The sequence below is a fragment of the Pistacia vera genome, unplaced genomic scaffold (genome assembly GCF_008641045.1).
Source record: "Pistacia vera cultivar Batoury unplaced genomic scaffold, PisVer_v2 Contig1025, whole genome shotgun sequence".
Taxonomy (NCBI): domain Eukaryota; kingdom Viridiplantae; phylum Streptophyta; class Magnoliopsida; order Sapindales; family Anacardiaceae; genus Pistacia; species Pistacia vera.
In genome coordinates, this window is record NW_022195056.1 from 168,546 (window position 1) to 181,678 (window position 13,133).

The 13,133-nt window shown below is 35.6% G+C and overlaps 3 protein-coding genes across 3 annotated transcripts; all 3 read left to right on the top strand.

The window, feature by feature from the left end:
* Positions 1-398: 398 nt before the first annotated feature.
* LOC116122748 (agamous-like MADS-box protein TM6) lies at positions 399-1,966 on the top strand. The gene is made up of 7 exons (XM_031408559.1): positions 399-656; positions 740-806; positions 916-977; positions 1,088-1,187; positions 1,302-1,343; positions 1,432-1,476; positions 1,580-1,966. The coding sequence occupies exons 1-7, from the start codon at positions 469-471 to the stop codon at positions 1,766-1,768; spliced, it is 693 nt and encodes a 230-aa protein (XP_031264419.1). The 5' UTR covers positions 399-468; the 3' UTR covers positions 1,769-1,966.
* Positions 1,967-4,125: 2,159 nt separating this feature from the next.
* On the top strand, positions 4,126-9,169 carry LOC116122805. Its single transcript, XM_031408619.1, has 7 exons — positions 4,126-4,365; positions 5,075-6,838; positions 6,947-7,001; positions 7,267-7,415; positions 8,094-8,180; positions 8,470-8,598; positions 8,756-9,169. The coding sequence occupies exons 1-7, from the start codon at positions 4,294-4,296 to the stop codon at positions 8,879-8,881; spliced, it is 2,382 nt and encodes a 793-aa protein (XP_031264479.1). The 5' UTR covers positions 4,126-4,293; the 3' UTR covers positions 8,882-9,169.
* Positions 9,170-11,074: 1,905 nt separating this feature from the next.
* On the top strand, positions 11,075-12,505 carry LOC116122905 (probable inactive leucine-rich repeat receptor kinase XIAO). The gene has a single exon (XM_031408711.1). The coding sequence runs from the start codon at positions 11,185-11,187 to the stop codon at positions 12,457-12,459; it is 1,275 nt and encodes a 424-aa protein (XP_031264571.1). The 5' UTR covers positions 11,075-11,184; the 3' UTR covers positions 12,460-12,505.
* Positions 12,506-13,133: the final 628 nt, after the last annotated feature.

The window sequence follows — 13,133 nt, forward strand, 5'->3', positions numbered from 1 at the left end:
CATAATTGTTATATTAACAACGTCAGTAAAGAGGTTGGGTGGGTGGAAAGGGCTTATCGAATTGATTCTGATCCTCTAGTCACGGTCCAAGCACTTCCCCACATCACATGTTATAAGTATATGCATGACGCTTGCCTAACAATAATAATGCTGATTCATCAATTGAGCAAATATTCTTAGTTAAACAACACTCCTACTTTCTATCTCCACTTCCAGATATGGAAACTCCCACTTCCGTCTCCTTCTTTTCTTATTCTCTTTCCCTTGATAAGCCTATGCAAGGCCACACCCCTTAGCTCTCATCATTTTGTTTAGTAATTCTATTGCGTCTCCTTCTTTTCTTATTCTCTTTCCCTTGAAAAGCCTATGCAAGGCCACACCCCTTAGCTCTCATCATTTTGTTTAGTAATTCTATTGTAAAATAACTAGCAGTACTAGTTGTGGTTTCATACAAGAAGAAGGAAACAAATGGGTCGCGGAAAGATCGAGATTAAGAGGATTGAGAACCCTACCAACAGACAGGTTACTTACTCTAAACGAAGAAATGGTATTTTTAAGAAAGCACAAGAAATCACAGTTCTCTGTGATGCTAAGGTTTCTCTAATCATGTTTTCTAACACTGGCAAATTTCATGAGTTCGTTAGCCCTACCACAACGTATGCTAACAGATCCATCACTCTCTCTCTTTTTATATGCATGTCAAACCCTAATGAAAATCTTTAATTTTCTTGTTGATTAGGACCAAAAATATCTTTGATCAATACCAGAACACTCTTGGAATTGACCTGTGGAGCACGCACTACGGGGTCAGTACTACTATCTTACAAGATCTTGTGCTTGATTTATATATATATTTGTGAGGTTTAGAAGATTTTGTCGTTGCAATTAAGTTTTATGTGTTATGTTTTTTTGCAGAGAATGCAAGAGACCTACAAGAAACTGAAAGATGTCAATGATAAGCTAAGGAAGCAGATCAGGTAACTCCTAAATTCTTTCTTAGTTATGTCTTTTGTCATGGTATTTAATTATGATTTTTGAGTTAATAAATTAGAGTAAAGTTGATAAGGGTATATGTACGTATTTAAAGGCAAAGGATTGGTGAAGATTTAGACGATCTAAGCATGGATGAACTGAGCAGTCTTGAGCAAAAGGTGACCGCTGCAGCTGATGCCGTCCGTGAAAGAAAGGTTGGATCTTTTTAGACCTGTTAATGGACCTCTTTTTTTTGTAAGCTTCTGTCTCGGTTTGGGTGTTAGATGTTTAATCTGTGCTAACAGTTGTAATTTCATTGTTGTTTACAGTACCATGTGATCAAAACTCAGACTGACACATACAAGAAGAAGGTCAAAACTAAACAGATTATTTTTGTTTCTTTAAGGTACCCACATTCAGTTATTTCACTATTTTTTTTTCTTGTGATCAAATTGGCAGCTAAAAAGCTTGGAGGAAAGACATGGAAACATCCTGCTCAACTTTGTAAGACTCTTCACTTTATTGTTTTATTTCCTTTCTTGATAGTGTATATAGGGCAACTTGATTATCATTTTTGTTAAATTTTAATTACATTTTGGAAATAAAGGAAGCAAAATATGAGGATCCAAATCTAAATTACGGATTAGTTGATGATGGAGATTATCAATCAGCAACGGCACTATCAAATGGAGCACCTAACCTGTACGCTTTTCGCCTGTACAATGCTAACTTCCCTCAAGGAGGAGGAGGAGGAGGAGGAGGAGGATTTGGCCCCAACAATCTCAGCCTTGGTTGATTATATATCATAAGAAGTTGTATTTATAATCTCTTCTTCAGGCGATTATAATAATCTCCAGGTTTGTTTTAATTAGATTGGGTTATGAAATAATCAAGAACTGGATTTCTAATCTCAGCCCTTTTTATGTAATATCCTAGTGTGCTAATAATCATGACAGAACATTCAGGCTTTTACTGCCTTATTTATTCTATCACATTTACCATTTATGAAGAAATATTCTGTTTGATTGATGAACTCAGTTGACTTGTATAAAAAGAATGAAATGATTTACATTCATATAATATAACAGTACAGTACACTATCTGATTCAAGGCTTATTACCTAAGGAAATATCAAAATCATCATGTTAATTATACTCATTAGAATTCATGGTTAAAGGGAGGTAAGTGGTGAATTTTCCAACTTTTTGGAAGGACGTTATTGATGGTCTCTCATACTTCTGAGGCTTTGTTTATATTTTCTTAAACTTGAGAGGAGGCAAGAGATAGTTACTATAAACTCTACTCGCACATAGTGTTTTATAACTTTTTGTTGCGTAATTCTGAAACTAACTATTTAAGGGATATGAGGAGAAGTTCTTTGCTTTACGTAGTGCCCAAATTTAGTATAAAATATATAGTATTATCTTTGGCAAATCACATGGATTTATTGAATAGAAGATATGCTAAATGGGAATTGATTAGAAAAAGATATCTATCATTTCTCTAAATATTCTAAGAATTTTTACCTTATTCAATCCCCTACTCTAATAAAACTCACATTTACTAAGCTTAAACAATCTCCTTAATGACATTTAGAAAACCATTTAGAATGTTAATTAAGGAAATAACAACTCTTCAAGTCCATGAATTGTGAATCTTGCTTTATTCTGACAACCATATAATGACTTGATGGTAAAAGAACAAAAAAAATTTCATGAGTTGAGTCTCCCAGACCCTAATAAGAATGGTTATTGGGGCTCTGACCCGATCAACAATTCTAAGGTTCTAGGGATTAGTTGAGATACGCGTAAACTGGTCTGGAAATCCGATGATTAGAAAAAAAAAAAAAAAAAATCTTGCTTTGTTCTACTAAACTGCTCCTTGAGTTGACACATTGTGGCAAAAAATTTAGCTTGGTTGGAGGTTGAAGGCATATAACTTTTGATGACGGCCTGTAGTATATCCAATTTTAGTTTAAAAAACTTTCCTCACGTTCCCTGTCGTTGCTTTTTGCTGGTAGTAGGTTCTCGGACAAGCAGAAGAAGCCTGCAAAACAGGATCTGCATATCAAATAACCCAACTCACGCAAAAATCCGCATAACAATTCATCTGTCCAAAATGTATTATATTTAAAAATTAGGATGTAAATTGGATTTTATTTCAGTACAAAATATATAAATCTGAAGGAATATTATCATATCCTGCGAGGTCTAATCAGTGTTGAATCAATTGTAAAAAAGTCGGATCCTGCGCAGATTGCCATATTTTCAAGGCATTCATCAAATTTCATAAAAATGGTTTTTTACTCCATCTCAAATGACAAAGAAGAAGGAATCCTTTCCAATTTTGTTATGATGATACTCATACACATCTCCGTCGTCTAAATGCTTTAATAATAACTTTATTAATATCACCAAAATGGTCATAAGAAAACCTACATACCAACTACTTCTTTTATGGTGGGATGACAAACCTTTAGTGATTGGGATTATTTGTTTTTTCTCAAGGAAAACTGATTATTGGGTTTACTTAATATATATATATATATATATATACACACTTTATTTTGTATAATAATTTATGTTTTAATAATAATTTATTAATATCATCGATGTGGTCATAAGAAAATCTATATATCAATCTCTTCCTTTGTAGCGTGATGACAAACCCTCTAATAATCAGAATTAGTTATTTTCTTTCACAAGAGAGACAATTATCAGATTTAAAAAAATATATATATATATAATTCATGTAATTAATCAAATTTATTAATATTATAATAAAACAATGATCACGATAACAAGAAAACCAAAAAAAAATTGCTAAATTAGACACTGATAATGAAGCGATAAATCAACTCAATATTTGAACAAAATTGTACCACCAGGCAACTCAATTTATCAAAAATAAAAGTTTCCAAATTAAAATAATTAACGGTATTATACGTATATCAAGTAAGTAGTATATACGATATAGCAAATACGCTTCCAAATCCGTGAATTGAAACGAGGATTCCCTCTGAGGAGCATCTTTTGGTTTAGCTACCGATTCTGTAAAGTATCATCTCCTTTTTCAAACTAAAATAATATTTCCTGCTTCACATTCACGAGGTCCACTCAAAATTATTACCCGCGTTTTTAAAAACTCTGCAAATCACTGCCTCAGTGCCTCTCTTCTAGTTGTACTACCTCTCATAATTCACTTTCTTCCACCTCTCTTCTTCAATTCTAAGTTTATTTTCATGGAAACCCCCAATTCCACTCCTATAGATTGAATCATTTTTGGTCCACTTCAGTTTTTGCTGTAAAATCTATCTGACACATGGCAGCTTATGCCGCTTCAGTGTCTTCATGGATCCCTGAAGATGACATCCTGTTAAAGAACGCTGTGGAGGTACTTCATTTTTTGTTTAGCTTCTAAATTACTCTGCATATTTTAGTAGAAAAAAACCCTAGGTTTATTCTTGACAAACGCATTGATTAGCTATTAGGAAATCGAATCTACGGTTGATATAATTTTGAATTTTCCGTGTAATTTTGTGTTGATATTAACGTTGCAACTGAAATTTTGGTTATGTTACTGTCACCTGTGTTCACCTTAGTCATAATGTTTATACTGTGTGAATACTATTAAGTTTCTTTAAAGCGATTATGGTTCGAAGACTGCGTTTGCCGGCATGGATTTCTGTAACTGAAATGTGTTAGGATGAAATTGGAAGTGGTGTTCTTCAGAAACACTTAGGTGGCGTCCCAATTTCATTCTGTTTCAGAATTTTGCTCCTATTTAAGTTACCGGAACAGGTTTCTTGTAATAAACAGCGTCACACTATTTTATGTTTAATGTTAGTACTGTGGTGCCTATATTGCTAAATAGCTGTTCCATTAATGTACACCTCCCAGTGATGTAGCAAAACCCTCAATTCCTAAGCTTCCACTAAACACTTGGTTACCGGAGCTAGTATAGTATAGTGTAACCAATAATCAAACACCTTGTGGATGGCTTTGCACCTCGGGACATTTTCTGTTGCTATTTCTGCATAAAGCATATACTTAATGTTAGGATAAATCTTTAATTCACTGATACATTTCTTTTGCTACTTCAGGCAGGTGCTTCTCTGGAAGCACTTGCTAAAGGCGCAGTGAGATTTTCCCGCAAGTTTTCCATAGCAGAATTGCAACATCGGTGGCATTCTCTCCTCTATGACCCTGTTATTGCAGCAGAAGCTGCTGCTCATATGGCAGAGTTTGAATTTTCTGCTGCTAATAATCAAGCAAAGTCACTTAGGTCTGGTGCTGCTGGGGACCATTCAGGAGCTCCTCCAAAAAGGAAAGCCGAGAGTGTTCGAAGACTGTATTATGCCTTGCGGAAAAGAACTTGTATCCAGTATTTGAACTCTCCTAAACTTGGTTTTTTGGCTTCACCAAAGATGAGTGATGGTATTGGAGATGGTACTGCTTATCAAGAGCATGCAAGCTTTCATTATGATACTCCAGTTGAAAGTTCCATGCTTGGAGATTCTGTCCAGAACTGTTTTGAGTTACAGGAAATGGATATAGATTACTTGCATCACGGACCACAAGATAATAATTTCATTAAAGATTCGGTAGGGCATCCCATTTATGAGCAGGAAAATGTGCATGAAGATTCAGCACATAATCTGGGAGAGAGATTGATTGGCTTTGAAAATTGCCCAGTTGTTGAGGGAATGAAACCCTCAGATGCATTGCTAGAAAATGATGCTCCTTTTCATGTATTGGGATATTCATCTCCACAGACTAGGACACCTCTCTGGAAAACAATGGAGTTTATTCCACCACCTGCAATGCCTATCAATATGAGCCATGGAGGTGAAGGTCAGAGTTCAGTAGAGACATATATACTTCCAGATGACATGAATGAGAGGAGAATAGTTTTACCTACCAACCCAGAATTTGATTTAGTGGATCTTTCAGACTCTCTTTTAAACTTTGGGAATGAAGAGGAGCTTCATTTCATTGATGCGGACGAGAAAAACTCAATTGATAAGTCTTGCCATGATAACTTTAATCCAATAGTATTGAGTTCTCCTCATGACATCCATAGAGATGATGTACCTGATGTTAAAGAACCTCATACATGCCTTGCGATGCCTGATGGTTCAAATCTTGCAGAATTGGGGGTTATTGCTGAACAATCAAGTATGAGTCATGGCAATCAACATAATATTTTTTGTTCAGAAGTCAATGTACCATCATCTATGTCAAGACCCAATCCCCCATCTCATGACCTGCTGGATGGGGAGATATTCTGCACATTGAACAGTGAGGACACAGAAATTCCTTGCAATGATGATTTTATCCCAAGTAAAGTAGTCGCTTCTTTGGCTCCACAAACAAGTTATAAAGGGGCAAGTGAACTGGCTTCCTCGTTTGATGCTCATAAGGATCGTGAACAAAAGCTAGGAAGAATGAAGAAAGACAACAGTTCTACACAATATTTTACTGCTTCCCGCACAAGAGTATCAGACATGTTTCCACAACCCAAGCACAACCCTCGACTTTGTAGTACAGGAGTCAAATCCAAGTCTACTGATGTTGACAGTCTTAATAGTATCTCCAAACAGGCTAACAATGCTCATGAAGATCTTATCCAATACAGATCAGCACTTTCAGCCCAAACATCTCTTACCCATGCAAGACTGAAGGAAAAGTCGCTACATGCAAGTTCTGCTTCAGATGTGTTGTTACATGCAAAATCTAGTTCCAGTAGAAACAATATTCCTGAACGAGAAGCAAACCCCTCCACCTTAGATCCAGAAGCCAGGCTGGATGAAGAAGAATATGAGAGTGATGATCACATTCCAGACTTTTCTGATATTGAATCAATGGTAAATCTTACAATTATTGAGGGGATTAATATTTTTTCCTTCTTTATTTATTTATTTATTTATTTTTGTCAGTTTTGACATTTTGTAACTTTTTATGTTTCCTCTCAGATACTTGATTTGGATTTGTGTCCAGAAAATCTTGATACATGTTATAGTACAGAAGGTGACTCATCTAGAGTTCAGTTCTATTATCAATTTATGATATATTATTCTGCTTCTGTCTAACCTTTTTCAATATGCAGTAATATATTGTTATGAACTCCACAGTTTTAACGCTCACACACTTGATTATAATATATGGCCTTATTGTGGTTTTTATTTCCAAATGGTCATGTTCTTCAATGCAGAGAATGACAGTATAATACATGTGACATTGTGGCTGCAACCATAGTAATTTTGAGTTGATTTTCTTTCCTTCAAATTTCCAGTGTCAAGGTATCAACATGACGATACTAAGAGGACAATCATTAGATTGGAGCAATGTGCTCAATCTTGTGTGCAAAGAGCAATTGGATACCAAGGGGCACTTGCCCTCCTGTACGGACGCCATTTGAAGCAGTATATTAAGGAAACTGAGGTAAATTCTTCTAATTTTCACCTTTTCTTGCTCAATTGTATAATTCAAGGATGGTCTAACTTAGGAATAAAACATTTGTTTTAGATATAGTTATATCTTGTTCTTTATATCTCTTTGTAGTTTAATCATTTGGCAATAAATGATTCTTGAGATTGCAAGTGGAAATTCATTAGTTAGGAGGTTAGTGACATGATGATCTAGATTGAACATTTAATTGATTTGATTATGATGTGTTTTTGAATATGCCTCAACAGTTCCAGCAGTGACTGTACTAGAACCACAAGAAGATAGGAACTTCAATACTAGTCTTGCAAGGAGCAAGATGCAAGCAGTCTAGGTTATATTTACTGAATGATCTGCCTATACAATTTCATGTTTTTACTTCCTATTGACTAGAGTAAAGTTTAAGCCTGTTTACTCTTTTCTATTTGTTATTTGCATTTTAAAAATGAATTCTGCTTAGTTTGCCAATCGATTAATATTTTTAGTAATGTAGGAGTCTTTAAATTCAAGTTGTAAATAAAAAAAGTTGACTAGTCAAAATTTAACACCATGACATTGGCAACATTGGCATGTTATCTGTTACATACACTTCTGTATTTTTCTATTCCTGCATTTAATAGCAATATTAAAGCAAAATTTTCCTTCTTACAGTGCAACCTCTTTTCAACTCTGTAGGTCATACTTGGCAGGGCAACAGATGATGTTGATGTCGATATTGACTTGGGAAGAGAAGGACGTGCCAACAAAATATCTAGACGACAGGTTGTAGTTCTTTTAATTTGATTATATGCCAAATTTCAATTTTTTTTGGTTGCAAAGACTTGAGCGATATTGTTGATTGTTACTTAGAGAAACATAGCAATTTTTAAATAATTTAATGGACATCATGCACATGGATATGGTTCTATTTGCAAGAGACCACTATATTATCTGATCAACATATTTCAATAGATTTTGGGGACAAAATGCTGCTTAGATGGTTACTAAATACTTGTTTTAGCTTCTTGGATATCCTATGTTCACTCTATACTGTTGAATCGGTTTCTGCTAGGCACTGATAAAGATGGAAGAAGATGGCTCCTTCATTTTGAGAAATCTTGGTCGGAGTTCTATATTTTTGAATGGCAAAGAAATTACTACTGGCCAGGGTTTCGGTCTAAGTCCAAGTACTTTGATTCAGGTATGTTGATTCCATCTTCATAGATTGTGTCATTATGCTGCCCATGTATCTCACAGATTATATATATGCTGTTTATTCCAGTTTATGATTACTATAAGTGTACATCTTTTAATGCCTTGACAATGCAATATATAAATGGCAAAGGGTGTATTTGCAGATCACAGAATTGTCATTCATGTTTGAAATAAATCAAGAAAATGTAAGGCGATATCTGGCTGCCGTCACGAGAAGAAACCAAGAAAAGAATGCCAATTTTGAATGGTCTAAAGATAGGGTTCCATGATTTGTGAAAGGCAGAATTAGTGGGTTGCATTTCTTAGTAGTAGTTTCTCTAAAATACTAATTGGACTCTTGGTAGAATTAACAGATATGGTAGGGACATGGCATCTGTGTGTAGGTCAATTGGTGTATAGAATTGTAGAAGGCACTTGATGCTATAATATTAAAGAAGGAATGTAAAGATGTTTGTATCTATTGTGCAGGTTTATGGCTCCCCTTAAAAAATATAGAAAAGAATAGTGAGGGAGATAATATATAGCTTATAGCTTATTATGAATCGTTTTTTCTTTTATATTTATTTTTTTATAATATATATCCACTATTTTAATTGACTAATTCAGATGTTTGTAATTGTGGCGTACCCATGAGAAAGAGGTTTAATTTTAATCTTGTTCTTGCTAGGATATTCAGTTTTGTTGCCGCTTGGTCATAAACAAATTTAGAAACTTTAATGTGTCAGATTTTTGTAGAGCTGGCTCTTCAGATACCTAACGTTTCAAACTGTTTCTGCTGTTAATAGCCGTTGCTACTGGATCTCAATTATACTATACTACTTCTAGAAGGTGGTCAAGTCTTACACAACAATAATGCTAGTTTGTTGCGACCATCACTCAATCTCACAATCATCTCTCACAACCCTCGATTAAGCTTGCAATTGGTTAAGTAGGACTCATAACAAGCAGACAAGACTTATTTTGTTAATTAACCAATTGTAAACTGTCACATCGAGAGGTGTAAAAGAGAATTGTGAGATTGAGTTGTAGACCTAACATTACTCTTTATAATTATACTACCTTACTAGTTCAATTCTCAATTTCTTTGCTCCACTTGTCCAATTAGTGGGTAATGCATTTGTGTATGGCCAAATCATATAAGTGGTGTATATCAAGTGCATTCCAAACTCTTAAGTTTAAAGGATGAGAAAGAGGAAATTTATTAAAGTATGGATTTGATTCTAATTCACGCAACCTCTGCATCTAGTTCCTATAAAAAATGTTTCCATTTCTACGCCTTTACAGTTGCCTTTTGTTGTAAGAAAGATGAATAATTTATAGTAATTTAATGTTAATGCATATAGAATATTGTTGTTAAACTTTCTTATGTTTTTAGATTAATAGAATAATGGCTCTAACCATTAAACAACCCAACAAACCACCAGGGGACCCAAAACAAAGAAAAACTGAGCCCAAAAATGAACAACTTAATCGATTTTTTTTGGGTGTACCTAATTATGAGAATCTACATGCTGGAAATGATGAGACTTTCGAAAGTTTTGTTAGCAATTAGCAATAATATATGTAAAAAAATATAATACAACCACCAACTTTTACATAAGAACCAGATGCCATTATTCATCAACTTTGAAGATGTTGTAACAACTGTATCTGTAGAAGGTGTAATATATGCTGGCATTTGATTCTAACGGCCACCTCCATTTCCCTTTGCCTCCTCATAAAACTTTTAATTGGGTCTGCTGTTAATTACTATTTCAGGATTTGCATACCAAAATTAAAGGCCAAAACTTTCATGTACAGTTTGCTCCATCCATTGGGACAAGTGTTTTGAAGTTTTTATCACATATTTCCCTACGCCCTGCGACATCGTACATAGACCCCAACCAATTCCCATGTGAAATTAATGTAAAGCTACAATTTTTTGACCAATAAGACGACTGATATTATTGCTCTACTTTTTAATTAGCTAGATATTGTTTCAGTAAATACTCAACACTTCTCTTTTTCTTCATTGATGGATCTCAAATAGCCTGCTATATATGATGATTGAAATGTTGAGCCCTAGAGTCGATATCCCAATTTCAAAGTAATAAAATAAAGCTCTTGTTTCCCAAGTGCTTGGAGCGATTAATTAGCTCCATTTTCACTCTGTTTCATCGGTCTATGGTGGATGATAAACAACGATGACACCTCAACAGAAAGCAATTGACCTGAGCCAATACAACAGACGTACTAACTCAATAATTCAAGGTGTCGCTAATATATGCAACTTCATCTCTCTCTCTCTCACTCTTGAAGCATATACGTACGTTCAAATTTAAATTCGGAGCATTATATAAGGTTCTGACACTTGCCCGTGAAACCACTCACAAAAAGATCTCTGACCCAAACTGAGTTGAAGTGGCAACACAACCCATTTCTCTGTCTTCCCCACTTGTACTAGATCCTCTCACCCCCATAAACGGATGGTCCTGATTCTCTCTTTTTCTGCAACTATTTTCCTTATCTCAAACACTCTCACAGTCACTGAAAAAATTCCATTCAATTTTATTTTCCGTGTGGAAATAATCTAATGGCTTCTCTAAGTTTCTCTCTGTCTTCTCTACTTCTGTTAATAGCCTCAGTTGCATGGCTGTTGGTCATTGTTGAGTCAAAGACCTACTGGGCAGACGTTGAGGTTCTGAAAGAGCTAAAGAACTCGCTCGACCCCAAATCAGTGACTCCTGGTTCATGCTTGAGCTCGTGGGACTTCTCTGTTGATCCATGCGACAACCTTTTCAGTGAGAAATTCACTTGTGGGTTCAGGTGCGACCTTGTAGTTTCCAAGTTGAGCCGGGTCACTGAGCTCAGTCTTGACCAAGCGGGTTACTCTGGTTCATTGTCTTCGGTTTCTTGGAACCTTCCTTGTTTAGAAACACTCGACCTCTCAAACAACTATTTCTCAGGGTTTATTCCTGACTCGTTATCCAATCTGACTCGGTTGATTCGACTCGGCCTGTCAAGAAACGTGTTTTCTGGTGCAATACCCGCCTCGATTGGGTCACTCTCTAGGTTAGAAGAGCTTTACCTTGATAACAACAACATTGAAGGCAGAATTCCTGCGAGTTTCAATGGTTTGTCTAGCTTGAAAAGGCTCGAAATACAATCAAACAAGTTCACCGGTGAGTTTCCTGAGCTGAGTTCTCTCAAAAACCTTTATTTTTTAGACGCGAGCGACAATGCAATATCTGGACAAGTACCAGCAACACTACCAAGTTCTCTGGTTCAAATCTCAATGAGAAACAACAAGTTAGAAGGAACAGTACCAGAAAGTTTAAAATATTTGACTTCTTTGCAGGTGATGGATCTAAGTAACAACAAACTCAGTGGCTCAGTGCCTTTATTTATTTTTAACCATCCTTCTCTCCAACAACTCACTCTCTCATTTAACCATTTCACCTCCCTACAATCACCCAGTATCTTAACCACCGTTCAAAGCCAGCTCATATCCGTCGACTTAAGCAACAACGAGCTTCGAGGTTTACTTCCTTTGTTCTTGGGTTTAATGCCAACTCTTTCTGCATTATCTCTAGAAAACAACCAGTTCACCGGTATGATACCAAGCCAGTACGCGATAAAGGTAGTTAAACCCGGATCTGGAGTGGCTCCATTTGAGAGGCTATTGCTTGGAGGAAACTACTTGTTTGGACCCATACCCGGTCTGTTAATGGGGCTCCAACCGGGTTCTGCTAATATCAGGTTGGCCGATAATTGCTTGTACCGGTGTTCATTTTCTTTCTTCTTTTGTCAAGGTGGTGATCAGAAGTCCTTGTCGGAGTGTAAACGATTTATCCCTGGAATTCCTTAAAAGAAAATGTAATTAATTAATTATGTTATATTATGTTGTATTTTTGTGTTGTTCTAAAATAGAAATGGCGTTTATTATTGAAAAATGAAAATCTTTGGAATTAAATAAGAATGGCATTGAGAACTGGTATTGTAAGCAATGATGAAAAGGACCTGACCAAAGGCCATCGAGGATACTACTACTAGATGTAGATGACGTGAGTTAATGGAACGTGTGGTAAACGCGCTTCAACATGCCCAAATCTAGGACCCTTCATTTTCCCGTTTTGGGTTATGATGACGAACGTGATGCTGACACGTAATCATACGCATTTCCCTCCTCCTCCAACGCATCTTTTAGAAAAATATATTTACATTTTCAATCAATTAAATAGAATTAATCCATTATGATTACTTGTTAAAATGATATTTAACCGCAGGCTGATTTTATTTTCGCTTTTGCTTTTAATTATACACTACTCTATTTCTAGGGAAAAAGACAATTTAAATATGATAATGGTAATGAGCTCTGTTTTTTTATTTCCATGAAAATTTTGGCAGCCTTGCCCTTGAGTTTGTGACATTGTGAGGCGATTATGCGGTTTGAGTAGTTGTTCCCTGCAAATATCCAGCATCATGGCTCACAATTTTTCTGGATTCCAGGTCACAAAGCTTCCAATAAATATGAAGAGGTCC

Coding starts and splice junctions, on each gene's coding strand:
- LOC116122748 (XM_031408559.1), top strand. CDS start 469: ATGGGTCGCGGAAAGATCGAGATTAAGAGGATTGAGAACCCTACCAAC. Junction 657..739: donor TTCGTTAGCCCTACCACAAC/GTATGCTAACAG, acceptor CTTGTTGATTAG/GACCAAAAATATCTTTGATC. Junction 1,477..1,579: donor GAAACATCCTGCTCAACTTT/GTAAGACTCTTC, acceptor TTGGAAATAAAG/GAAGCAAAATATGAGGATCC.
- LOC116122805 (XM_031408619.1), top strand. CDS start 4,294: ATGGCAGCTTATGCCGCTTCAGTGTCTTCATGGATCCCTGAAGATGAC. Junction 7,416..8,093: donor AGTATATTAAGGAAACTGAG/GTAAATTCTTCT, acceptor TCAACTCTGTAG/GTCATACTTGGCAGGGCAAC. Junction 8,181..8,469: donor ACAAAATATCTAGACGACAG/GTTGTAGTTCTT, acceptor GGTTTCTGCTAG/GCACTGATAAAGATGGAAGA.
- LOC116122905 (XM_031408711.1), top strand. CDS start 11,185: ATGGCTTCTCTAAGTTTCTCTCTGTCTTCTCTACTTCTGTTAATAGCC.